The following is a 26,083-nucleotide window of genomic DNA, read 5'->3' on the forward strand; positions in this document are numbered from 1 at the left end:
CCTTTGGATATATACCCAGAAGTGGAATTGTGGGATGATATAGTATTTTTAATCTTTAATTATTTTAGAAACCTCCATGCTGTTTTCCATGGTGTTTGCATCAGTTTGTATTCCCACCAACAGAGGACAAGGGTTCCAATTCTTATATGCCCACATCAAACATTCCTCTTTTATAAGACATTAATTTCTTTAATGAGGGCCTTGCCCTTTTGGTTTAATCACCCTGCAAATGCTCTAGTGCCTCACATTATCATCTTGGGCAATCAAATTTCAGCATATGAATTTTGGGGAATATATACATTCAAACCATAAACAGGGTACAGATTCATTCTTCTGCATTTGGATAAGCAGTTTTCCCAACTCAAAGTAGAGCCTTTTCCTTTTCCCACAGTGTATTCATGCCTCTCTTTTCACTGACCATTTGACCATATATGTGTGGGTTTATTTCTAACCTTGCTGTTGAGTTTCACTTGTCTATGTAGCTGTTTTTATCCTATTACCATGCTGTTTTGATTACTAAAGATTTGTAATATATTTAGAAATCAGAAAGTGTAGTGTCTCAAGCTTTGTTTTCCCCTCTCAAAATTGCTTGGCTATTTGGGGTCTTATGTGGTTCTATATGAATTTAATGAGTTTTTTTCTTGTATTTCTCTGAAAAATGCCATTGGAAATTTGATGGGGATAATTTTGAATCTGTAAATTGCTTTAGATAGTGTGGACATTTTACCAATATTTATTTTTCCATTCATGAACATGGAACATCTTTCCATTTATTTGTGTCAGTTTTTTTCATCAATGCCACACAATTTTCAGTGCACAAATCTTTCACCTCTTTGGTTAAATTCATTCCAAATTATTCCATCCTTTCTGATGCTGTTGTAAATAGGATTATTTCCTTGAATTCTTTTTCTGATAGGTCATTTCTTGTATATATAAATGCAACTGTTTTTATGCTATTTTTGTATTTACAACTTTGCTGAATTGTTTATTAGTTCTAACAATTTGGGGTGCAATTTATTATGTCTTCTATATGTAAGATCATGTCCAGTATCTAATCTTTTCAGTCTGGCTTCTTGATATTATTATTATCATGCATTTGAGATTTATGCTTATTATTGTGTTTATCAATAGCCCATTTATTTTACTGCTGAATAGTATTCAATTTTATGGCTATATCACAGTTTATTTATTCATTTCTTCATTAAAATATATTTTGATTATTTCCAGTTATTTGAATGCATTAGAAAAACTGCCATAGTCATGTATAGGTTTTTATAAAAACAAGCAAACAAACCTGAAAATATGAAACAATTATTTTAAAGACAGTAGATGTCAGGAACAATTGACAGTGATCAATGTGCAGTTGAAAACAAAAATTTGAGCTCTACAGTTTTTCCAGTTTATTACCTTGGAAAAGTTTCCATGCTGCAGTACACAGAGGGATACCTCAGAAGATCTTGGGAGACTCCTGAGTTGAGGAGATGGTTACTATAACGCTCTCAACTTTCTTTTCCTCCCCATAAAAACATTTTTATTTCTTTGCCATGCAGAGCTGGCATATGGCTTGCTAAGGTTGCAGTCCCCAATTGTGATTCTCTGCTGATCTCCAATACGTACACTTACTGAACAAAATAGGAACATAAGGAATAGGTTAGTAAATATATATATTTTATATATGAAAGTAGTGGTATTGCATGGTAGTGGGAACAATAATTATTCAATAGATGTGTGAGGAAAATTTATTTATCCTTATGACAAGAAGAATGTGTATTTCTACTTCACATCTTATCTGAAAATGTATACACCCTATGTGGGGATATATGCAAATGTGGGAAAATACTTTTAAGTGCTTAAAGAAAATTATGTTTGTAAATTTGGGGCAGCATGGAATTTTAGAAGTACGTGGAGAGATTCATCCTGAATCTGGTTTCTACATCCCTACATCCCAGCATAGGTGGTTAATCCTTGATCCCAACCATGTCTACTCCAGTATCCATGAATGATCTCCAATTCTCATAATTTGGAAGTGCTTTATTCACTCTATTCATTTCTTTTCTGATTAGAAGATCTAGAGTTTTTTTTTCACTTAAAAATAAATGAAACTATCATCTATAATAACCTATAATGAAAAAAGAATATCAAAAAGAATATATACATATATCTGTATAACTGAGTAACTATGCTGTTCACCAGAAACCAACACAACATTGTAAGTCAACTATACTTCAATAAAACAAAATAAGCGAAAGTTCATGCCTGGTGTGTAGCTGGGGCCTGTTGGGTATCAGGGCTGGCCCCTGGCCCCTAGTGGGTGAGGCTGGGCACTTGGGCTAGTGTCAGTACACTGGTAATGAAGCTAAGTCCCGAGGTCTCTGGCTGTGGGGTCTGGGGGTCCCAGAGCTGGTGCTGGATTGCTGGTTGGTGGGCCTAGGGCAAAGGGTGTCCTGAGGCTGGCATCTTCTGCTTGGTGAGTGGGTCTGAGTCCTGACATGGATACCTAAAGGACACTGGTGTTTCCAGGGCTGATGTCCACTAACTGGTGTTCTAGGCCATTGCCCAGTGGGGCTTGTGTCCTCCCACTGGTGGGTGGAGCCAGGTCCTGGGGTCTCTGGTGGCAGGGTCTATAGGTTCAGAATCTGCTGCTGGCATGCACATGCATGGGGGTGGGGGGACACGGGATCCTCGGTCTGATGCCCATCCCCTAGTGGACGAGAATGGTTCCAAGGTGACTGGGGTCTCAGGATTCCCTACAGTAACCAGCCTTCTGGTAGTGAGGTTATGCCCCCACCCACCTTGCTGCTTGGTCTGAGGCTTCTTAGGTCTGGTGCACACTAGCTGGTGGGCTGGGCTGGGCCCAACCACTAAAACACTAGAGGGAATGTTCCAAAATGCAATGTGCAAGCATCAGTGCTCTTGTCATGAGATAGCTCCCCCAAATGGCTCCTGCCAATGTCTTTGTCCCTAACATGAGTCCCAATTTTTCTTACCTCCCCAGGAGGATCTCTAAGATCAGCAAATGAGTCTGACTCAAGCTCCTTTCAAATGACTATTTATGCCCTCGGTGTTGGAGTGTGTGTGATTTTTGGAAGAGCTCTTTTTGTTTGTAGTCTCTACTTCCCACAGTCTTCTACTGGTTATCCCAAAGGTAGACCAAACTGGCCTTCAAACTTGGGGGCTCATCTTTCAAATGCAGGACTCCTTGGCTGAGGAGCTTGATGTGGGTTCAGGATCTTCACTCCTTAGGGAGAAATTCTGCTACTGTAATTATCCTCCCCTTTATGGGTTACTTACCTGGGGGTAAGGGTCTTGACTGAACTGTCTCCAATCTTCCTATTTGTTGTATTTCCTTATTTATATCTTTTATTGTAGAGGAAATTTTTCTAGCATTCAGAATGTTCTCATTAGTAGCTGCTCTAAAAATAGTTGTAATTTTGGTGCCCCCATGGGAGGAAGTGAGCTCAGGGTCTTCCTACTCTGCCTATTGGCCATTCCCTCCTATATGTCTGTCTTTATGTCAATTCCACACTGCTATGATTATCATAGTTTTGTAGTATGTTTTAGTATCAGGAATAGTAAATCCCCAGATTCATTCACATTTTCAAGTTTGTTTTGACTATTTGGTTTGGATCCCTTGCAATTTCATATGAATTTTAAGATGGATTTTTTTATTTCTGCAAAGAAACATTTTTGGGATTTTAATATGGATTTCACTGAATGTGTATATCACTTTAGGTTGTATTGTCATCTCAGTAATGCTAAATTTTCCAACTCATGAATGTTTTCCATTTATGTGTGTCTTCTATAATATCTTTCAGCAATCTTTTGTAGTTTTCAGAGTGCAAGACTTTTGCCTACTTGAATAAATTTATTCTTAAGTCTTTTATTCTTTTTGATGCTACTGTAAATGGAAGTGTTTAGTCTTTGATTTGTTCATTTATAGTATAGAAATTCACCATTCATTCATGATTAAAAAAATAGAAGGGCTGTATCTCAACATAATAAAGGCCATTTATGACCATTCCACAGCTCAAATCAGACTCAACTTTGGAAGGTTGAAAGCTTTTCCATTAAATTCAGGAGCAAGACAAGAGTGAACACTCTCACCACTTTTTAAAAAAACATAGTACTGCAAAAATTTTCTTTTGACATATTTTTGGTATTCTATCTATAAATCCTGTCATCTTCTAGATGATATGATTTACTTAATTAAATTTTCCTTAACTTTACTTTCTGTAACAGTGCTTCCAATGGTAGCCACTTCCTATCCTTTGGATCTCAGTTTGTCACCTTTTAAGTAATGCCTTCTCTGATTACATAGTAGAATCCTCCCTCTTATTTCTGTTGCAGTGCCCTATTTGTTGTCTTATAAGCAGTACATAAGACCATCATTACTTTATTAAATTTTCTTTTATTTTTTGACTCTAAAATAAGAATCTGAGATCCATGTAGGAAGGAAATTTAACATGATTTCCTCCCCTGTTTTATTTATTAATGGCTGTGTTTTCACTCACAGTACAGTTCCTGGCATTAAATAGGTATTTTAAATTATAAAGTATGGATACTTAATTAGTTATTATATCTATATTGGTGATAATATTTTATACATCTAACCAAACTTCAAGGCAAAATAAATTTGGTATTAAATAAAAGAAAAGAAAATCTTATTGCGACAGATTGGAAAATACATGATCATTTAATCTAATTGGAACAAAATGACTGGGCTGGTATCATATTTTTCACTAGCATTAACATCATAATATTTTTAAAGCTATTTTTTCTCCATATTACACTTTCCTGACCTAGTTATATGATTTGACCTAATCGGATCTTTATATAAAGATATACTTTTAAAACTTTGTGGAAAATCACAGTGAGTTTAATTAAATGAGGATCAGTTTTGGACACATTCCAATTCTAAGACTCAATGATAAATCAGGTTAGAAGGGATAAAATGCCCAGTGATCTTTGCCGATATCAGGAAAGAGATGCTATGTTTTTAAGAACAGATAGAACATTTTAGTTGGTCCTTTGTTAGAATTAAAGCATTGTATTAGAAAAAGAAAAGCAGAAGAATGTCTCTCACAACCAACCAGCTAGTCTGGCTCTGCAACATAATACAGTGAGAAGGACTGAGCAATTGAATAATATTTTTATTTTTTTAATTTATCTATTTTCTCATTAAACCTTGCTTTACTGGGTCTCAGAATTCTTTTTTTTTAAACTTCTTTTTATTGCATTATAGTCATTTTACAATGTTGTGTCAAATTCCAGTGTACAGCACAATTTTTCAGTTATACATAAATATACATATATTCATTTTCACATTCTTTTTCGCTGTGAGCTGACACAACATCTTGTATATACATCCCTTGGCTATACAGTATAGTCTTGTTTATCTATTCTGCATATGTCTGTCAGTATCTACAAATTTTTGAACTCCCAGTCTATCCCTTCCCACCTGTCTCCCCCTGGAACCACAAGTTTTTATTCTATGTCTATGAGTCTGTTTCTGTTTTGTATTTATGTTCTTTAATTTATTTTATTTTATTTTATTTTATTTTATTTTATTTTATTTTAGATTCCATATATGAACAATCTCATATGGTATTTTTCTTTCTCTTCCTGGCTTCTTCACTTAGAATGACATTGAAAGTTATTTTTAAATTTTGAAGTTAGTAGAGTAAGGTTACTAGAGACACCTTTTCTTGTCCAATGACTGGTTGCAGTCTTTCTATGTAAACACAAGATTTGCTAGTTTTTTTGTGTGTGTGATAAATTTCCAGTGTGATAAATCATGTGTGTGTATGTGCGTGTGTGTGCTCACACACTGAGGGATTTTTTTACATAATTCATAGTGCAAATAAAAATAATCTTCTGAATAATCAGAAAACTCCTCAGAGAAAATGGACAGAAAGTTGAATGAAATAAAAGAGATCCTCAAGTAATAATGCAGCCTATGTCCTCTGTTTTCAAACTGGATGATGGATGATTTCCAAGTCTTTGTGAGTAACTTAAAAAGCCTTCCTCCAGATAGTGAACAAGCCTCCACAAGGTATGTCTAACAGTAAGTATTGGGAACCAGGCTTGACAATTGTGTGACTGTCTTCATTATGTAAGAAATTAAATTACTTTGAAATAAATCAGACAGATTCAATTGTAGTTTTATCACTTAAAAATGTGAGGCCTTGGAAAATTAATTGGATGTTCTGAGCCTTAATTTCTTCAACTACGAAGTGGGGGTTACAGCTCCTGTTATTAAACATTTAAATATGACATATTAAATTGTGAGGGCTTGATTGGAATCCACTATAGGAGTTTTGAGACATATAGTGATATAATAAGAGCAAGATTTAAAGAGGATCATATGGGTGGATTCAAGAGAATAAATTTTTGGAGGCCAGAATAAAAGTGGAAAGACAGATATGAAAGAAGGATATTGCAGTGGGCCAGTAAGGAAATGAGGGTGTAGGGAATGATCAGATTTGTGATATATTTTGAAAATGGAGACAAAAGGATGTGTTAAAACTATCAATAATATGAGAACAATAGGGAGTGAAGAACACTAGGAGGTTATTTGTCTAAGCAATTTTATGATACGGAAACTCATTTTTATTACAGAAAATTTTAAAATTATTTTTATGTAGGTTAAATTGATATCCAATTGTAGATGCCAAAAATTGGAGATGCTGCCTATACAAGGTTAAAAATAAATGGAAAGATAGAAGATTGGGACACAAAATTAAAGTGCTTCAGCATTTATTGGTCAGGAAAAGGAGGAATATCCATCTATAAACCCTAAGAATTTTCTGTGTGGTTTGAGGCAATTCAGGACAGTTACCTTCTATTTATAATTTGATCTACTCACACTGAATGTGTAATTTAGCTTAAATGAAGTTAAATTATTACACTTTTATGACATTGTAAATGGTGTACTATTTTAGGGAATTCCCTTCCCATCTTCTTTTGTTTTTTCACTTTTTCATTTAAAACTCAGTTAAAGCATTCCTTTCTCTGGGAAACTTTCTTTGATTTTAGTTTGATTGATATATTCCTACACTGTTACCTTAGTGTTGTGTGAATATCCTTACAATGGTACTTATTACATGGATCTAATCTCTATTTTGTATCATATCACTGTGCATAAGAAACTCTGCCTTATTCAACTTGGTAATCACATGTCTATGATCCATTGGATACAAACAAATACTCCATACAAATTGTTTTAATTGAATGGATAAATAAAGGATTATACTTACAATGCATTTAAGTATTGTCCCCCTTGTTTTGTAGCTAAACTGCTTCTAATATGTGAAGTCAGCTCCTGTACAGACTAGATGGAACCAAGGAACAATGTAACTTATTTCATCCCCCTGGGCCTCACACAGAATCCAAAGAAGCAGAAAGTCCTTATTGTCATGTTCTTGCTTTTCTACATTTTGACTGTGGTGGGCAGCCTGCTCATTGTGGTGACAATTACTGTCAGTAAGACACTCAATGCACCAATGTACTTTTTTCTTGCTAGCTTATCATTTATAGATCTAATTTATTCCTATTCTAGTTCCCCCAGATTTATTTCAGACTTCTTCTTTGGGGAAAACATCATATCCTTTGAATCTTGCATGACTCAGCTTTTTACTGAGCACTTTTTTGGTGGGTCAGAGATTGTTTTTCTGTTGGTGATGGCCTATGATTGCTACATGGCCATTTGTAAGCCTTTGCATTATTTGGTTATCATGAGGCAAAGGGTGTGTGTTGTGTTGCTGGTGGTGTCCTGTGTTGGAGGTTTTCTGCACTCAATTATTCAACTTAGTACTATTTATGTGCTCCCATTCTGTGGCCCCAATGTCATTGATCACTTTATGTGCGATATGTTCCCCTTGTTGAAACTTGTCTGTACTGACACCTTTGTCACTGGCATCTTAGTGGTGGCCAATGGAGGACTGATGTGCAGTATTTTATTCCTGCTCTTACTCATCTCTTATGGAGTCATCTTGCACTCTCTAAAGAACCTGAGTCAGGAAGGGAGGCAGAAAGCCCTCCAGACCTGTGTTTCCCACATTCCTGTGGTTGTCTGTTTCTTTGCTCCCTTTATTTTTATGTATGCAAGACCTGCTAAGACGTTCTCTGTTGACAAATCATTAAGTGTGTTTTATACAGTCATAAGCCCCATGCTGAACCCATTTATCTACAGCCCAAGAAATTCTGAGATGACTAATGTTATGAAGAAACTCTGGAGAAAAATATGTCATATCAAGTAGTAAATAAGTGCTTCAGCCATGATGAAGCAATAAAATTAGCATTAAGGCCAATCTCCTTGGAATGTAAAAGTCTTCATAAATCTGAAGTAAAATGTCCTTTTCTAAAGAGATTTATGATAATTATAATTAAAGAATGAAGTATATACTTGTGCATTTGGTAACAGTTTCCCTGCTAAAATGTAAACTCTAATAGTGTCTAATTTAACACTGCATCTGGAAGGGTGGAATGCATTTACAGTTGAGAGTCAGCAAATGTTATGCAATGTATTAGTCAATGAATATTATAGAGGTGCACTATTTTTTAGTTAATTTCTGTATTTATTTTTACTTTCTTATTCTTATTTTTGTTGTCAGTCAGATTTCTGTCTTTTATCTTCATTCCTATATTTGTTAAAATATTTAATACTGTACAGACTTTCCTCTTTATTCAATTTCATTTGCTTTACATATCCTATTTTTAGTGTAATACTCTACTTTTGAAAATAAGAAACTGAAAATAGTGGATAATAATAAATATTAAAATAGAATTGATACAAAAGGGAATATGTAGAATAAATCTCTTAATCCTCCTATAGCAGTATCTCCCATTTCTTCAAATGCAGTCACTCTGTTCTTAAGATTCTTCAAGTTATAATCTTTGCAAAAATTAGCGTATTTTCATAGATGTGTTTGTGATGATGTCTCTGTGTATGAATTTTGCTATTTAATACTCAGCCTCTTGGACGTCTTCATATACCAATCTATAGATCTACCTCATTCTCAGTCTCCTCATACTGCTTAACTTCTTTATAAATATACAGTGACACTGATGTATCCATCTTCTTCATGCTTTCTTCAGTCTTTCTCCATGACAAGCAGTTCTTCAATTAAGTCTTTTTGAAATTTTCTAAGTATGAGTTCCCAGTGGTGGAATTGTTGAGTCAATTGGTTTATGTATTTAAAATGTTGATGTTCATAGTTATTGAAAAAATGCCATCCATGAGCTTGTATCAAACTCACTACCCTCTTCATTCTGGAAAATATCTGTTTGCCTGAATTCTCAAAAACCATTGCTTGATAAATATTTTGGGTATATAACAGTCTGATTAAGGAAATTGTGTTTCATTTGTATACTTTAATTATAAATAAGTAGAATTGAATTTGGGTACCTATTCAAATGTTTAAAATGATTTGTATTCATTTACATGAATTGCCTATTAGTGATTTATGTGTTTTATTTGATTGCTGATTTTTTTCCGTATCAATTTTTAGAATTTATTTATGTACTAAGGAAATGATTTCCTTTTCCATGTATGTGGAATTATCTTCTAGCTTGTTATTTGATTTTGTTGTTTCTATACTGTGCAGAATATTCTTGGCCATGTAGAAATATGTTTATATTTGTATAATTAAATCTATCCATATTTTCTTGCTTTTATGTCTTGTTTAGGAAGAATTTCTTTGTTTCACCATTACTAAAATATCCCACATTTTTTCAGCATTTAATTTTTAAATTTTTTTATTGTTTTATATTTTATATTTAGATTTTTGAACCATGTAAGTAGGGATTGCATTTTAATTATTTTTCAAGAATCATTCAAGGTCATTTTTATAGGTGCAATATTATTTTCCTCATGACTTGATATCTCAACTTTGTATTCTAAAATATGGTATGTGCTTGGATAAAAATCAGGCCTCTATTAACTTACAGTGATTCATGTGACTTTTAAGCATATGATGTGATTACATTTGATTTAAAATATGCTTTGATACCTCATAAGCCTAGGACTCCTTCATTTCTATTCCTTATCAGAAATGCCTATTCTTTTTTTTTTTTTTAATATGGAACGCTTCACGAATTTGCATGTCATCCTTGCGCAGGGGCCAAGCTAATCTTCTCTGTATCATTCCAATTTTAGTATATGTGCTGCCGAAGTGAGCACAGAAATGCCTATTCTTGCATATTTGTTTTATAATTAAAATTCAATAAGCTAGTGTAGCAAAAACTAAGTTTAGTTAATATTTTCAATGAGACTTGATTTAGAGAAAGTTTATAACTTTAGTGAATTGAGATTTCTTATCCACAAACATGGGTATTTCTTTTATGTTCATATAAATCTGGTATATTTTTTATAGATTTAGTATTTTTGAGTTCTTTTGCTACTATTGTAAATAGAATCTTTTGTTCTAATACATTTTCCAATTGTCTGATATTTTAATGTAAAAATTCTTTTTGTTTTCTATTTTTACATAATATAAAATCTTTACAGTGCCTCATTCATCCTTTTTAAGTCAAAGCTATGTAAGTACTGACAAATATATATAGTTATGTAACCACCACATCAATTAATATGCAGACTGTTTCATCACCAAAAATATTTCCCCGTGCTCCTTTGCATCACATCCTCCCTTCACCTCCAGGTCTTGGAAAACACTGATCCATTTCCATTCCTATAGTTTTGTCTTTTCCACAGTGTCCTATAAATTGAATCATACAGTATGTAGTCTTTTTTTTCCTCCCAGCATTGTAAAGGTATAATTGAGAATTCAAAATTTTCTATATTTAAGGTATACAATGTCATGATTTCATATACATATATGCTGTAAAATGGATACCACAGTCAAGCTAATTTACATACCAATTACCTCTCATGAATATCTAGGTAATTTATTATTTTTGATGCCATTGTAAATGGGATTATTTTCAAAATTAATATAAAATATTTTTAGATAGCTCATTGTTAGTATATGTAAATGCAGCTGATTTTTGTATGTTGATTTTGTAGCCTGCAAATTTATTGAAGTTGTTTATTTGTTCTAACAGTTTGGGGTGCAATATTTTTAGGTCTTCTATACATAGGATCATGTCGAATATCTAGTCTGTTAAACTTGGCTTCTTAGTCCTGGTATCATGCATTTGAAATTTGTGCATATTGCATTTGTTAATAGTTCATTTTATTGCTGAGTATTATTCCAAACTGTATGACATTTATCCTTTTCTCCATTAAGAGATATTTTTATTGTTTCCAGCTATTCGAAATTATGGATAAAACTGATACAAATATTCATGTATAGGTTTTTATAAAGTCAGGCAAACAAAGAGCCAGAATATGAAATAATTATTTTCAAGACACCAGATGTCAATAATGATTGACAGTGATTGCTGAGTGATGAGAAATGAACAAGTGAAGCTCTAAGGTTGTTCTGATTTATTACCTTTAAAAAGTTTCCATATTGTGGTACAGAGAAGGATCCCTCAAAAGATCCTGGTAGACTCTGAGTTGAGGAGATGAAGTTGAGGGTCTGAGAAGACCAAGGCACTGAGGCAGCTAGATTTCTGAGGGTGGAACACTGCAGATCATAGACCTGCGGGGCAGAGAAAGAGAGATTCAGAGGCATTGAGGGAGGCAATGTTGGAGATCTGGAGAGATCCCCCTCAATTATTCATAGTCTTCAGGAAACTACATGAGGATGGGAAAAGATCTACCCACACAGGTTAGAGAGAGGAGTGCTTGGTGCTCAGACTGGGCTAGGAATAATGCCTATTCTCAGCAGCTGGAAGGCTTCATTGTTCACAGGGTCAGTAGAGGGAGTTAAATACTAAGAAAATTCTGCATCAGCAGTGGGACGTAATTTAGCCCCAGACCCAGTACCGCTTCAGATCTGCTTCATAAATCATAACAGCATGCAAAAAATCAGAAATAAAACATTTAAAAGAATCAAACTAAATATTGTGCTCACAATTTTGTGTCTGTGATAATATGAGATCTTGGTCTGATTATTTCTCTTATGAGGACCTTGTTTCATTCTGGTATAAGGATCACGCTGGGTGCATATGCAGCGAGGAGATGAGCTGGGAAGTATAATTTCCTCCCATCCCTAAAAGTATGTATGTAGGATTGGTACTATTTCTTGATTGATTTTTATGTAGAATTCACTGATAAAGCTATATGGGGATGGAATTTTGGGAAGGATTTTAAAGAAATAATTTTCTTGAGTGTTAGATTATTACAGTTTTTAATTACTTTTCTTAGTGTGTTTATGTAGAAATTTGTGTTTTTCATAACCGTGGTCCATTTTCTTTTAGTTGTCAAGTATGCTGTCATAAATTATTGTATCCTTTTATTATCTTTTTAAGTTCTGCAGACTCTTCATACAGTGATGACCCTCTCTTCATTCTCAATTATGATAATTTTTTTCTCTTAATTTTCTTATTCATTTTTGCTAAGATCTTATCAATTTTACTAGACTTTCAAAGAACCAATTTCTGGATTCATATATTTTCTCTATTTTTTCAATCAATTTCTATTTCAGTGATTTCTGTATTCTATTTACTATTTCCATTGTACAATGTTCTATTTACTATTTCCATTGTACAATGTTCTCTGTAATAGTTTTGCTTTTTCTTTGCTAGCTCCTTAACATCGAAGTTTAGGTCATTTCTTATAGCATTTCTTATAACATTTCTTGCTTTCTAATGCTTAAAATTAAAGCTATACATTTCCCTCTAACCATTCCTGGAGCTACATCTTCTTTTTATAGTTTTTAAATATATAGTTCATATATATCTTTAATACATCTTTTTTTACACATGTATCATTATCTTTCTATTGAAAATTAATTTTTCCAAAGATTCATGAATAATTTAGACTTGGGTTGTTTGATTTGTATATAACTGGAAAATTTTATATTTTTGTTGTCAATTTCTTGTTGAATTACATTTTTATAATATATACATATATTCTATATTATTAAGTCCTTTGAAATGTATTGCAAATTCTTTTGTGGCCCAGTTTATTGGTTATTTTGATGAATGCTCCATGAGCAGTTCTTTGAGATAAATAGAACAGTCCCACAAATGTTTTCTCTTTCCCTACTCCCACACTAACACAGATTCTCTCAACTTGGCTCTCTGAAACCATGTGACAAACTTTATCTGCATTATAAATAAGATTTAAATGACTTCTTTTGAAATTAACATTTATTATCTTCTGGAAATCAGATCAGATGTCATCTGCAAAGACAAAGCTTAAACAGATTTTCCTACTTTGAAGGTCATGATTTAAACAAGAAAGCTTTTACATATTCTACTTCTACCCAGACTGGACTGTCCCCTTTTGGAGATATGACCTCAAGTTGTTCTTTCAGGATTTTCCCTCAGAGGACAGGGTTCTGAAAGGCCTATTCTACATGGTGATTACCTTGGTGGCATCTCTGGAGATAAGAAGTGTACTGTCAAAATTATGATTAACGTCCCAATGAATTTAATTAGACAAGAATCACCCTTGGAGATGCACCAGTTGAATGACTCTATAATATGTACTGCAGTTCAAATGTAGATAAAGTGTTTGTGGACCTTTGCCATTACCCTCAGAGAGTATCTGTCTGTACTAGTACTCACGTGATAGGCTTCTTCCCAAAATGGAATGATGTACTCAAAACATAATAAAGCATGCATATGAAGTATTCATCCTTCAGGAAACCCAACATTCAACAGTGCTGTATGAAGACAGGACAGTGTAACAGGTTGAGAATCAAAATGTGATAAAGGCTTTTTCACTGTTTCATTTTTACTGGTATAAAACACAAAATGGCAAAATTTTTATCTAATTAATTTAAGCATAATTTACAGTTTTTTCTTCAATTAAAATGTTGATTTAATATTTCTTTGTTAAGAGGACAAATTTTGCCAGCAATTTATATTTTTAGTCTCTGTTCAAAATCAAGATTCAAATTTCTTTAGGTATCAGGTCATACATATTCATTTTGAAAATTCTAACAGTTCAAAAAGATATATTTTTCTAAAAGATTGGGATGAATCAGATTTCCTGCAACATGAGAAGAGTTGGTCATGTGGAAACAGGTCAAAGTCCAGTGATGGTGTAAGTGTCCTGTTGTCTGTGTTCTCAGAGATGGAATCAGTCAATGAAGGACAAGGGAGAAGGCACCAGAGCCCAGTTCATGGATTGAATGGCTGTCTCCTTATGCAGGTAACCCAGGAAAGTTTATACACAAGATTCTGAACTAGACTTTATATTTTGCAAAAGTACATTGGTGGTGTGAGAATCCAGTCTTTCAGAAGTTCCCCTATCTGTTTCTCATGACCAGCAAAGTTAGGGATCCTTTGTGATCACTAAAATATGTGAAAATCAATTCTATTATGTAATAACCTTTTGGGATATCCTCTTATTATAAAGATCTAGAATAAATTTACCTTCTCTAACATCAAGTATACTTTAAAAACTAATTTCAAGTGTAACTATTTGGGAATAATTTAATGGGCAGATATTTCTATCTTATTCTTTATTTCCCCCCTTTTTAAACCCTTGTGTTGAGGGCTGACTTCCACTAGATCACAGCTAGGGAGCTGCTGTGCTACCTAGGAAACCCCGACACAGAAGCATGTCTTCTATCAATGGTTTAGCACCAGGTTCCCCACAACCTGTGATGCATGATGGGTGAGGCGGCGGCTGCCTTTCTGGCCATGCCCCGTGTCCCAGGACAGAAAGCTGTCCTCAACAGATACTTCTAAATCTCATGGTAGTTTTAATTAATATGTGCTGTAAGTATTGCATTTTTATCTAAACATTCCAAATATAATTTAGAGTTTTTTCTCCAATTAAAATGTCAGTTTAATATTTCTTTGTTAAGAGAACAAATTTTGCCAGCAATTAATATTTGTAGTCTCTGTTCACAATCAAGATCAAATTTCTTTAGGTATCAGGGCATTCACATTCATTTTTAAAATTCCAGCAGTTCAAAAGAAAATCTTCTGTTAAAAACTAAAAGATGATGTAGCATCTGTAGAAAGTGACTGAGTGACTTCCAAGAGCCCAATGTAATACTGTAGTAAGTAAGCTGTTGCTTCAATTCCTATTTTTCTGTTCACATATTAATTTCAGCATCTTATCATATGTTTGTGGACCATTTTGATGTATCCTTCCTTTAATAGTTTGTTTATATTTTTATTTATTTTATATTTTTATTTATATCTTTTATCAGTTAATTGCTTAGAGATATTTGTCTATTTTAGATATTAACTCTGTATATGACTTCTAAAATGTAAACCTTTTCTCCAAACTACTTTTGTATATTGACATTGTTATATCTTTTCCTAAATCTATGCAAAATTTTTAAATTGTCAAATATATCTATTTGGGATTTTAATGATTGTTTAAGAAGATTCTTCCACCTTTAGAATGTAGAAAGTTACCTCTTTTATTAACTGGAAAGTAAATATTAAGTAAATCTTGCTTTGCTTTTGTATTAAATCTTTAATAAATTTTAATTTTTGTAATAAGTATTACCTATATGTACAATTTAATTAGCTTCCTGATGGAAAGTTAACTGTGGCAAGTGATTTATATACTAATTTATCCCTTTCCCATATATGTCCCTAATTACTTGCCTCTCCATTAGCCTATAAGATTGTTGAGGTTAAGGATAATGTTTTAATCAGATTTGTATTATAATTTCTGAAAGTACTGGAACATAATAAACCATACTGCCTATTGGCTGAATAAACAAATTATCTTAAGATTTCAAGAAGTCACTAATAATAAATATATTTACAGGTAATTTTGTCCTGAGCTCTGAAATAAGACATATAGAAGAATCTATGGAGCAAAGGAACAATGTAACCAAGTTTGTCTTCTTGGGGCTCACTCAGAGCCCCCAGGGTCAGAAAATGTTATTTGTTGTGTTCTTGCTCATCTACATGGTGACAATGGTGGGCAACATACTCATTGTCATGACTGTGGTGGTCAGTTCAACGCTGGATTCCTCCATGTGCTTCTTTCTTGGCTACTTATCATATATGGATGCTGCTTATTCTACTGCAATCACCCCAAATATGATTATAAACTTACTCAGTGAGAAGAAAATCATTTCATTCCAAGCCTGCATGACCCAGCTTTTCATAGAGCACTTATTTGGTGGTGCTGAGATTTTACTCCTGGTGATCATGGCTTAAGACTGCTATGTGGCCATCTGCAAACCCTTACATTATTTGACGATCATGAATAAGTGAGTGTGTATTCTGCTGCTGCTGTTGGCTTGGGTTGGTGGGTTTTTGCATGCTGTAGTTCAACTGCTCTTGGCTTACAACCTTCCCTTCTGTGGCCCCAATGTCATTGACCACTTCCTCTGTGACATGTATCCCTTGTTAAAACTTGCCTGCTCTGATACCTACATTATTGGCCTCACTGTGGTTGCCAATGATGGGGCAATCTGTGTGGTCATCTTTATGCTCTTACTCATCTCCTATGGGGTCATCCTGCACTCCCTGAAGAATCTTAGTCAGGAAGGGAGGTGCAAAGCTTTGTCCACCAGTGGCTCCCACATTACTGTGGTGGTCCTCTTCTTTGTCCCTTGAGTCTTTATGTATGTGAGACATCCTTCTGCCTTACCCATTGATAAGTCCTTGACTGTGTTTTACACTGTTATCACTCCTATGTTGAACCTTCTAATCTATACTCTGAGAAGTGGAAAGATGAAAAATGCCATGAAAAAGCTCTGGACCAAAAAAAGAAAATGAGACATCAGGGAAATGTATTACTTATTTTCTATGAAAAGTTACTCTTTCTAAGTTAGCCATGAATGATCATTTAGCTGTAGTAAATTTCTCCTCAGGTTTAATAACTTGAGAATGATGAAAAACATTTATTATTTGAATACTTCCAATGGTCAAAACATATTTTTAAGATTTTCATAATTTTTCAGTTCAAAGCATATATTTTATGTGAATTATATTTTTAAGATTTTTAAAATTTCCTATGAAAATATGTATAGTTTTTGGTTATAAAATGTCTCTGTTGAGACTACTGATTTCTGTTCTATATGGCCAGTTAAGCTATAGTTAATCCTATAAATTTATTTTAGTTAGTGGAAGATTTTCTTATGTTTATGTCTTAAGTAATGTAATCTTTCCAGAATCAATAGGGTTCATTACAGATTTTGGAAAAATAAAGTAAGAAATAAGACATAAAAACTTGGTTCACTCCTCCCTACACAGAAACAGCCCATATTAATATTTAAAACACGTGTTTTATTTTTCTATCTGAAAGATATTTTTATATATCCTTTTGCTTATATTGCTCAGTATGTTAACATCAAAGAAGAGTGATGTTTCAGAGATGCAACATTAATAACCAAGAGGCTAAGTATATTAAAATAATCTAAATAAACAAAGTGTATATACATGAAATAACCAATCTTACTTATTTTTACAATTGGGAAATCATATTATCTCCTCAATTGGAACAGCTTTTTTTGGTGTTACATTTTCATAAAGATGACTCATTAATCTTCCCAGATAGTTTAGACTATCTGATAATACTTCTGCTGGTTTTCATTATCCCCATCTCCATTTTTGCTCATACTGTTCCATGGCATTCTTTAGAGACACAGGCTCTGCCTTTCATCTGTAAATTCATCATAAACCATAATCTGTCAGCTTCAAATATACACTACAGAACTTGACACCAGATATTTTGAGTGATATCGTTAAAAGACATGCTGCAGTATATGTCTTTCTCATCTCTTTTATTAATGAAATACAGATTATTAGGAAGAAGCCAGAATACATTGTTCTATTTGGTCAAGATATCATTAATAAATCTTCTTTTTCTCTGAATAAGGCTTGAAACAAAATATTATCTGCCTTTAAAGTGGTCAAAATCATGCAGTCAAAGAAACTTACTATTCTACCTCCCTTATTTATCCTGGATACATGAGGGGCTAAGGCTAGGGGGCTGTGGGTGATTTTTCACTGGTAAATCACACTGTATGAAAAGCCTCATATTCTGATTTGTATTGCTATTGTTGTTATATGGATATTTCTTATATTATCCCAAAATCTTTCCAAACATCATAGTATTCATCAAATAATATCAAGCATTTGATTTGATTGGAATTTATGGAATTAATTCCTCCCCTTTTGGATGTTGCTATAGATTGAAAGTTTGTTTCCCTCTCTAAATTTATAAGTTAAATTCTTTATAATATGGTGGTATTTGGAGGTGGGCTGTTTGAGAAATAATTATGTCATGAATGTGGAGCCCTGATGATGGAATTAATGCCCCTATAAGAGAACTTTGAGAGCTCACCTGATCCTTCTGCCACATGAGGACACAACAGATAGCTGTCTGTAAACTGAGGAGGGACCCTCACCAGACATGGAATCTGCTGACACCTTAATCTTGGAGTTCTGAGACTCTAGATCTGTGAAAAATAAATGTTTATTGTTAAAGCCATCCAGTCTGTGGTATTCTGAAATAGCTCCCCAAGTGGACTAAGACAGAAATTTAGTTAATTTTCAAATTTGTATAATTCTGTCAAATGATGAGCTATAAAATTTTGCTAATTATCTGTATTCACTGGTCTATAAACTCCCTGGTGTCAGGGAAATTTTTTTAGCTGTCTTTATGTTCTCATAATATGTGGGACATAGAATCCACTCTATATACTGTCAATTTCTTGAATTCTTCATCTATTGGAGTGAAAATTTTTATTGAAAAACTTTGATTAATTCTTTCTACATTAAATATATATATTTGTCACAAATATTTACTCTTCTTTGACATTTTCTACAAATACTTACCATGTTATTTATGCTGTAATAATGGCTATTTTTATAAAAAGATGTTGTTTAATAGTCTTTAACTTTTGGATTTCTTTTATCATGTCACTCTTGGAAAATCCCATTTCCTTCCACAGATTTTATAAATTTTAACTTCTTGTTTTTTTTTAAATAACTTTTCAAAACATTTTATCTTTAACCCATCTAGAATTTAGTTTTATTAGTGATTAGGAACTATCTAAGCCTTCTTTCCCCCAACAGGTAAACTAATCTGACAATATTATTACAACTTTCAGTAATAATTTGAAAATTTTCTATTTAATATATCAGGTTTTATATCAACTAGAAGCTTCAATTTTGGGGCATTTTTTTCTCATCCTTCAACTTCCCCTCCTCCTCTAAATTTTAGGATTATTCTGCAAAGTTTGAAAGCTTCCCAGAAAAAGAAATTTAGAAAGTTGTGACTCTACATATTTATTTTGAGGAAGACATGTTTTAATATCTTGTTTTCTTATCCAGAATAAGACACATATTGTGAAGGGTTGATTGATGTCTCAATAAAAATTTGTAATCTCCTCTCTAGAGTATATCTTGCCTTTTGGTTTTCTTAAAATGAGGACTTTCTTAATTATATTTAATTCACATTTTCAATGAGCTGGTCAGAAAGGGTTTGATGTCTTTCACTGGTGTGAATTACAGCACAATCCTCAAAGCCAGGAGCATATGTCTGTACTCAAACATTTATAGGCCTGTATCCAACAATACACGTCTGTATCCCACCACACACTCAGATCTGTATCCAACCTCATGCGAATATGTATGACCACCTGTATGTGTATATTCAGTGATATGTAAGTCTGTATACAATTTCATGTATGTATTTATATGTGAACACGCATGGGTCTGTATCTCACAACACATGGGTCAGTATTTGACTACTGTTATGACTGCATGTATGTATGTATATGCATATGTATCTGATATGATCACACATGAGCATGTATCTGTCCACATACAGGGCTATATCTTGCCATTCACTAGTCTGTATCTGACTATATGAATTGAGGAAGAACTTGATGGAACAATTCTGTTTCATGTGGCATGGACTGAGGTCACTCTTCAATTGATTGATGGACATTTAAGGAGGTTCCAAGATGACTTCACTTATATGAATGAAGCCTTGGTAGAGATGACTATAGGACGGGGCTCTTCTGGGTCTCTTTCTTCTCCATGTAGATATAGGGTAATGTAGACAATGTCTACCCAGTGAGGTTCTCAGACTTGTAAAATGACAGTTCAGGGCTCTGAGAAGGAAGAGACAAAAGCTATCAGGCCAGTTATGTCTCATCCCAACATGACATAAGATTGAAGTCCAGGATATCAAGTTTTATTATTACTATTATTATTATTATTTTTGCAGGGGGATGTAATTAGATTTATTTGGTTTTTCTTTGGAGGTAATGAGGATTGAACCCAGGACCTCATGCATGCTAAGCATGCATTCTACCACTTGAGCTATACCCTCCCCCAGGATATCAAGTTTTAAATTCAGACTGCTCTTCACATCCAAAGAAGCAATCAACAAAATAAAAGGTAACTTATAGAATGGGAGAAAATAGTTGCAAATCTTATATCTGGTAAGAGTTAATATCTGAGAAATATAAGGAATTTTACAACTCAAGAGCCAAAAACCAAAAAACTCAATTTAAAATGGGCAAAGACTTAAATTGGTATTTTTCCAAAGAAGACATACAAATTGTCACTAGGAATGTAAGAAGGTGCTCAACATCACTAATAATTAGGGAAATGCAAATCATAATAAAAATTAGATACCACCTCACACCTCTTAGGATGGCTATATGAGATTTACAGGAGAAATTAAATGCTTGTGAGGATGTAGAGAAGAGGGAACTCTACTATCCAGGTGGTGGGAATATATATGTGTTCAGCTACTATGGGAAACATTATGGAGGTTTCTAAAAAAATTAAAAATAAAACTACCATATGGTTCAACAATCCACTTCTGTGTGTATATCCAAAAATATAAAATTAGGAACCTGAAGAGATATCTATACTCCCATGTTCATGGCAGTATTATTCACAATAGCCTAATGTAAAACCTAAATGTCCCCTGATTGATGAACGGATAAAGAAACATGGTATACATACATATGTATTGTGTATGTATGTAAATATATACATATAGAAACACAATGGAATATTATTCAGCTATATAAAAGAAGTGAATCCTGCCATCTGTGACAATATGGAGGGACTCTGAGGGCATTATGCTAAGTAAAATAAGCAGAAATAGAAAGACAAATACTTTATTTTAGTATAAGCATTTAAAGCTATACATTTTCTTCTAAGTACTGTGTTGGTCACAACCCATCCATTTTGTTACAGTTTTATTGTGTAGTTACAAATATTTGTTAATTATATTAAGATTTCTTCTTTGGTTCATGATTACTTTAAATATTTATTGCTAAGTTTCTGATTAATTGGAAGATTTTTCTAGATATCTATGTTAGCTGTCTATTTCTGCATTGCAAGTCACCTCAAAACTTAGTGACTTGAAAAAACACAAACTTATATCACAGTTTCTGTAGGTCCACATACTAAGCATGACTTAGCTGGTTCCTCCACTTCAGGTTCTCTGACAAGGCTGCAATCAAGGTGCTGGCTGGGGCTACAGCCTCACATGAAGGCTCCCCTGAAGAAGGATCCACTTCTTAGCTTGTGCAGATGGTTGTTGGCAGGATTTGGTTTCTCAACATCAATTAAATATCTTATCAAATTATAATTCCAATTACATCCCACTGACCTTGAAATTGTTGTCATATATTTTACTGCTACATATGTTATGTTTCTGAATATATTATTAATCTTTCATTACATAACTAATTATTTAAAACTTTAGAAAAGGAATTTCTTTCTTTTCTCTATTAATTCATGTACATCATTTCCACTTTCTTCATCCTTTTCTATAAATTCTGATTTCTGTATGATACTGTTTTCTTCAGCCTGAATAACTTCTTTTTCTATTTCTTGTAATGTCTGTTTGCTGGCTAGGAGACAAAATATTGTCTCCTCGAGGTTGAGGAGTTTTAAAGGCATAAGCTGCCACAGAGTTTTGGCTAGTTTCCCTACAAAATTGTGGCTTATAAGGGAGTCAGTGATTAACTTTACTAATGGAATTGGAACATTCAGCAGTGACAGGAGCCAGATCAGGATCAGTGACAGGTAGCTCCTATTGCTCACTCAGCCTGTGTAGATCATTCATCTCTGCCACAGTGACCAACAAAATGGTTGAAAATGCTGATTGATAGCCACAGGACAGGCCATCTTGTCGACCAGATTATTTGACAGTTTTCTCTGCAGCAAATTCTCTGATAGGTACTTTATATGATGAACAGACATTTTTGTGTTTGGTCCATTCTGAGTAATCCAGCTACATACAGCACCTCCAGATTGCTTTGTCATCCATTCTTCCATTTTCCTCTTTTCCTCAACAGTGTATCAAATTTGTATTTACTCTCTATTTCTTCTCCCATGTAAAATGAAAGCCATATGTACTGCTCAAAATACTACTTATCAGGAGGGTTTTTCTTCACATTGAGCCTTCATTTTTTGCGTTTTTCCCCTTTGTTTTATGAGGGGGAGGTAATTAGGTTTATTTATTTATTTCTGTTTGGAGGAGGTACTGGGGATTGAACCCAGGATGTCATGCATTCTAAGCATTTGCTCTACCACTTGAGCTATACCATTCCCTCCCCCACTTTGAGCACTTAATATCAACTTCAAGTGAAACTGCAGAGCAGCAATTGTCTTCTTTTGGCTGCTGCTGCTGCTGTACTAGGCAGATGTATTCATAAACCTGTCTGTATCTTTATTCCCTCCATCATACTGATTATTTTGGCTTTATATTTGTGTTACATTAATAAATTCTTGAATATATGTTTATAATCAAAAGCATTGGATTTTTGAGGTTTATTATTTTCTAATATATGAAAGTAAGATTTAGCTGACACTAATAAGCTCTAATAAGCTCTAATATGTTGTATTTTCATTATCATTAAGCTCAAAGTGTTTTCTAATTTTTGTTGTGTTTCATTTTACCCAGGGGGTATTTAGAAATGCACTGGGTTTATTTTTAACATTTTTTATTGATTTATAATCATTTTACAATGTTGTGTCAAATTCCAGTGTAGAGCACAATTTTTCAGTTATACATGAACATATATATATTCATCGTCACATTTTTTCTGTGTGAGCTACCATTACACCTTGTATATATTTCCCTGTGCTATACAGTACAGTCTTGTTTATCTATTTCTACAATTTTGAAATCCCAGTCTATCTCTTCCCACCCCCCCACCCCCTAGGCAACCACAAGTTTATATTCTATGTCTGTGAGTCTATTTCTGTTTTGTATTTATGCTTTGTATGTTTTGTTTGTTTGTTTGTTTCTTAGATTCCACATATGAGCGATCTCATATGATATTTTTCTTTCTCTTTCTGGCTTACTTCACTTAAAATGACATTCTCCAGGAGCATCCATGTTGCTGCAAATGGCATTATGTTGTTGGTTTTTATAGCTGAGTAGTATTCCATTGTATAAATATACCACCTCTTCTTTATCCAGTCATCTCTTGATAGATATTTAGGCTGTTTCCATGTCTTGGCTATTGTGAACAATGCTGCTATGAACATTGGGGTGCAGGTGTCATCCTGAAGTAGGGCTCCTTCTGGATATAAGCCCGGGAGTGGGATTCCTGGGTCATATGGTAAGTCTATTCCTAGAGTAATTTTCTGGCTACTTTTAGGTTTTGATTTTCTAGGTTATTTAATTTCTTCATGTCCAGAGACAAACTTTATGACTGTAATTTTTGAAATTTCTTGGGAATTGCTTTTTGGCTCAGCATATAATTACTTTTGAAGAATGTTCTATGGGCACTTTTTGCCATTGTTGGATGCATTGTTTCTTGTTTCAATCAATCACATTTGTTAAGGATGTTTAAACATTTTATATGTTTATAAATTTTTTGGTGTGTCCACACTCATGCAATTAACACGAGTTGTGCTATTATCTCCCTCTATTATTGCTTATTTACTTATTATTCCTTTCAGGTTAATAAGTTTAAAAATATGTTATAAAGGTAGAAGTCTATTATTTTTCCCTGATGTTAGAAAGAGTGCTCCTTTTCTGTGGAACCTTTTCTGGGTTACTTTATGCAATTTATTCCACTACCTCTTTTTCACTTTTTATTCTGTTATTTAAGATGTTTATCTTGTCAGGCTCTTACCTTTCACGCTATTTCCTGCATTGTCCATCCTTTTATCTCTTTCTACTTGCATCTGTATATTCTCTTCTAATTTCTCTTATCATTTACTAGTTCCCTATCCATATCTATCCAATCTACTATTAAACCCCACAAATAAATTTTAAATTTCAGTTTTATGTATTTTAACTTTCAAATTTATTTCATTCAATTTATTATCCACCTTGTGTTTTAATTGTTTGAACACACTAAGTTTATTTTGAAATGCTTTTTTTCCCATATTTTGGATCATCTATATTTATTTTAATAGCTTTTGCTTTTCAATTAGGTCTTGTATTTGTCTATAGTTTGTTACATTTGTTTTTTTGTGGCATATTTTATATTTAAAAAGTTGAGAAGTTATTCAAGGACTTTTATTATGCTTTCTTCTTTAACAGAAAATTTCATTTTGTTTCTGGCTGACAGGTAGGCTTGGGGAAATAAAAATCCCAGATAATCTAATCAGGAATTTAGATGAGTCATTGTGGGCTTGAGTTTCTATGAGCACTACTCTCTTTTTAGTCACCCTTACTCCAAGAGTAAAACTATTCATGGTCTCAAAGAAAAGCCTGGTTGTTTTCAAAGTCCTCTTCTTGATGGAATTTGAATCTCATTTATTGTCTTCAGGGTAAAACATTTGTAGGAACTTCCACTCAACCTTTTTAGCTTTTCATGTGTGGTTTTTACAATAAGCCCACTTTAGCAAAAAGAGGGCATCAAATGCAGGTTTTAGCTCTCTGGCTTCTCTTCTTTTCAAAATTTTGGCCCCACACATCCTTGATTCCCTGTTAGTTTTCTGATGACTTCAGACACATGCATTTTACATTTTTCTAGCTACTCTGGTGGCTCTTATGGAAATATTTGGTGCAAAACAACCCATTCTTGCTTTCCAGATGACAAATATTATCCCAATATTTAATTTTCTAGTTTTAGGACTGACATAGCTTACAGAGCATCACTGTGGGTTATTACATATTTTGAAGCAACATCCATATCAGTTATATTTTCAGTGTATTATATTTATTGAGACATAGAAATTCAGTGTCTGTGCTTTTGTAGACACCACTGATCTAGCAAATTCTTTTTCTTAATTCAGACAGCAGGAAACATTAGTAGTTCTTTGCATTCAGCTGAAAGGAACACAGAGATTATACATATGTATATATTAGTTCTTCAGTTCCGAGTCATAATTTAATCCACAGTAATCTGGATCATATCAGATAATTTTTTCAAATGAAAAATAAATTCTCCATTTTTTCCCCCTACTGGTAAGAGAGGAAGTGGCACTTAGATGTACTCTAAATCTTAGAAGTACCATGTGTGACATTTGTATTTGTTGGATTTCATCCATTTATTAGGTAAGCTGAAAACCACCAAAACTTTGGTGGGACTCTGCACAAAGTAAAGACTTCAGTTGGTTTAGATAGGTATTTAATGACTCTTTAAGGTCTGTATGACCCAGAAAATGCAATATTAAACTAAATATATGTGGAGATGCAGATGCCCAGTGGAGCCCCTTGTAAACCATTCTAAGGAAATAACAGTGGAAGCCCCCAGAGGTTTTATATAGAAGTAGGCTTTTGTTGGAAAATAATTCTTTTTTGTAGAAATAGTAACTCAATTGATACTGAATTGAAATAAATGGACTGAATTAATGACCTGAAGATCATTATGGTTTCAGCTGACATAGATTTAGGCCTGATCAACAATGTCTGCTTCAACCCAGAACCACAGAACCGTGATTACTTGTTATTTCAAGAATTGACTGTCTACTTCAATAACTTCCCCAGTCCCAAAGCACTCTGCCTGTGAGGCTCAGGGCATCTTGAATAGATGCTCAAACAGCTAACAGTAAGAACCTCCATTGTTCAGGATATGGTTGGATATGTTTCTCTCTTAATTACAGATGAAATATTATTTGCCTTACCAAAGATTTCCTAACATGA

General features: G+C 33.7%; 1 protein-coding gene, 1 non-coding gene and 1 pseudogene across 2 annotated transcripts; 2 read left to right on the forward strand and 1 right to left on the reverse strand.

Annotated features, from left to right (window-relative positions):
- The first annotated feature begins 7,334 nt into the window (after positions 1–7,334).
- Positions 7,335–8,258, forward strand: LOC140694177 (olfactory receptor 4A47-like). The gene has a single exon (XM_072957571.1). The coding sequence runs from the start codon at positions 7,335–7,337 to the stop codon at positions 8,256–8,258; it is 924 nt and encodes a 307-aa protein (XP_072813672.1).
- Positions 8,259–10,073: 1,815 nt separating this feature from the next.
- LOC140694242 (U6 spliceosomal RNA) lies at positions 10,074–10,180 on the reverse strand. Its single transcript, XR_012069987.1, has one exon. It is a non-coding gene; the product is annotated as a U6 spliceosomal RNA (small nuclear RNA).
- A 5,672-nt stretch (positions 10,181–15,852) lies between these two features.
- LOC140694171 (olfactory receptor 4A47-like) lies at positions 15,853–16,773 on the forward strand (annotated as a pseudogene).
- Positions 16,774–26,083: the final 9,310 nt, after the last annotated feature.

Source organism: Vicugna pacos, unplaced genomic scaffold (genome assembly GCF_048564905.1).
Source record: "Vicugna pacos unplaced genomic scaffold, VicPac4 scaffold_20, whole genome shotgun sequence".
Taxonomy (NCBI): Eukaryota; Metazoa; Chordata; class Mammalia; order Artiodactyla; family Camelidae; genus Vicugna; species Vicugna pacos.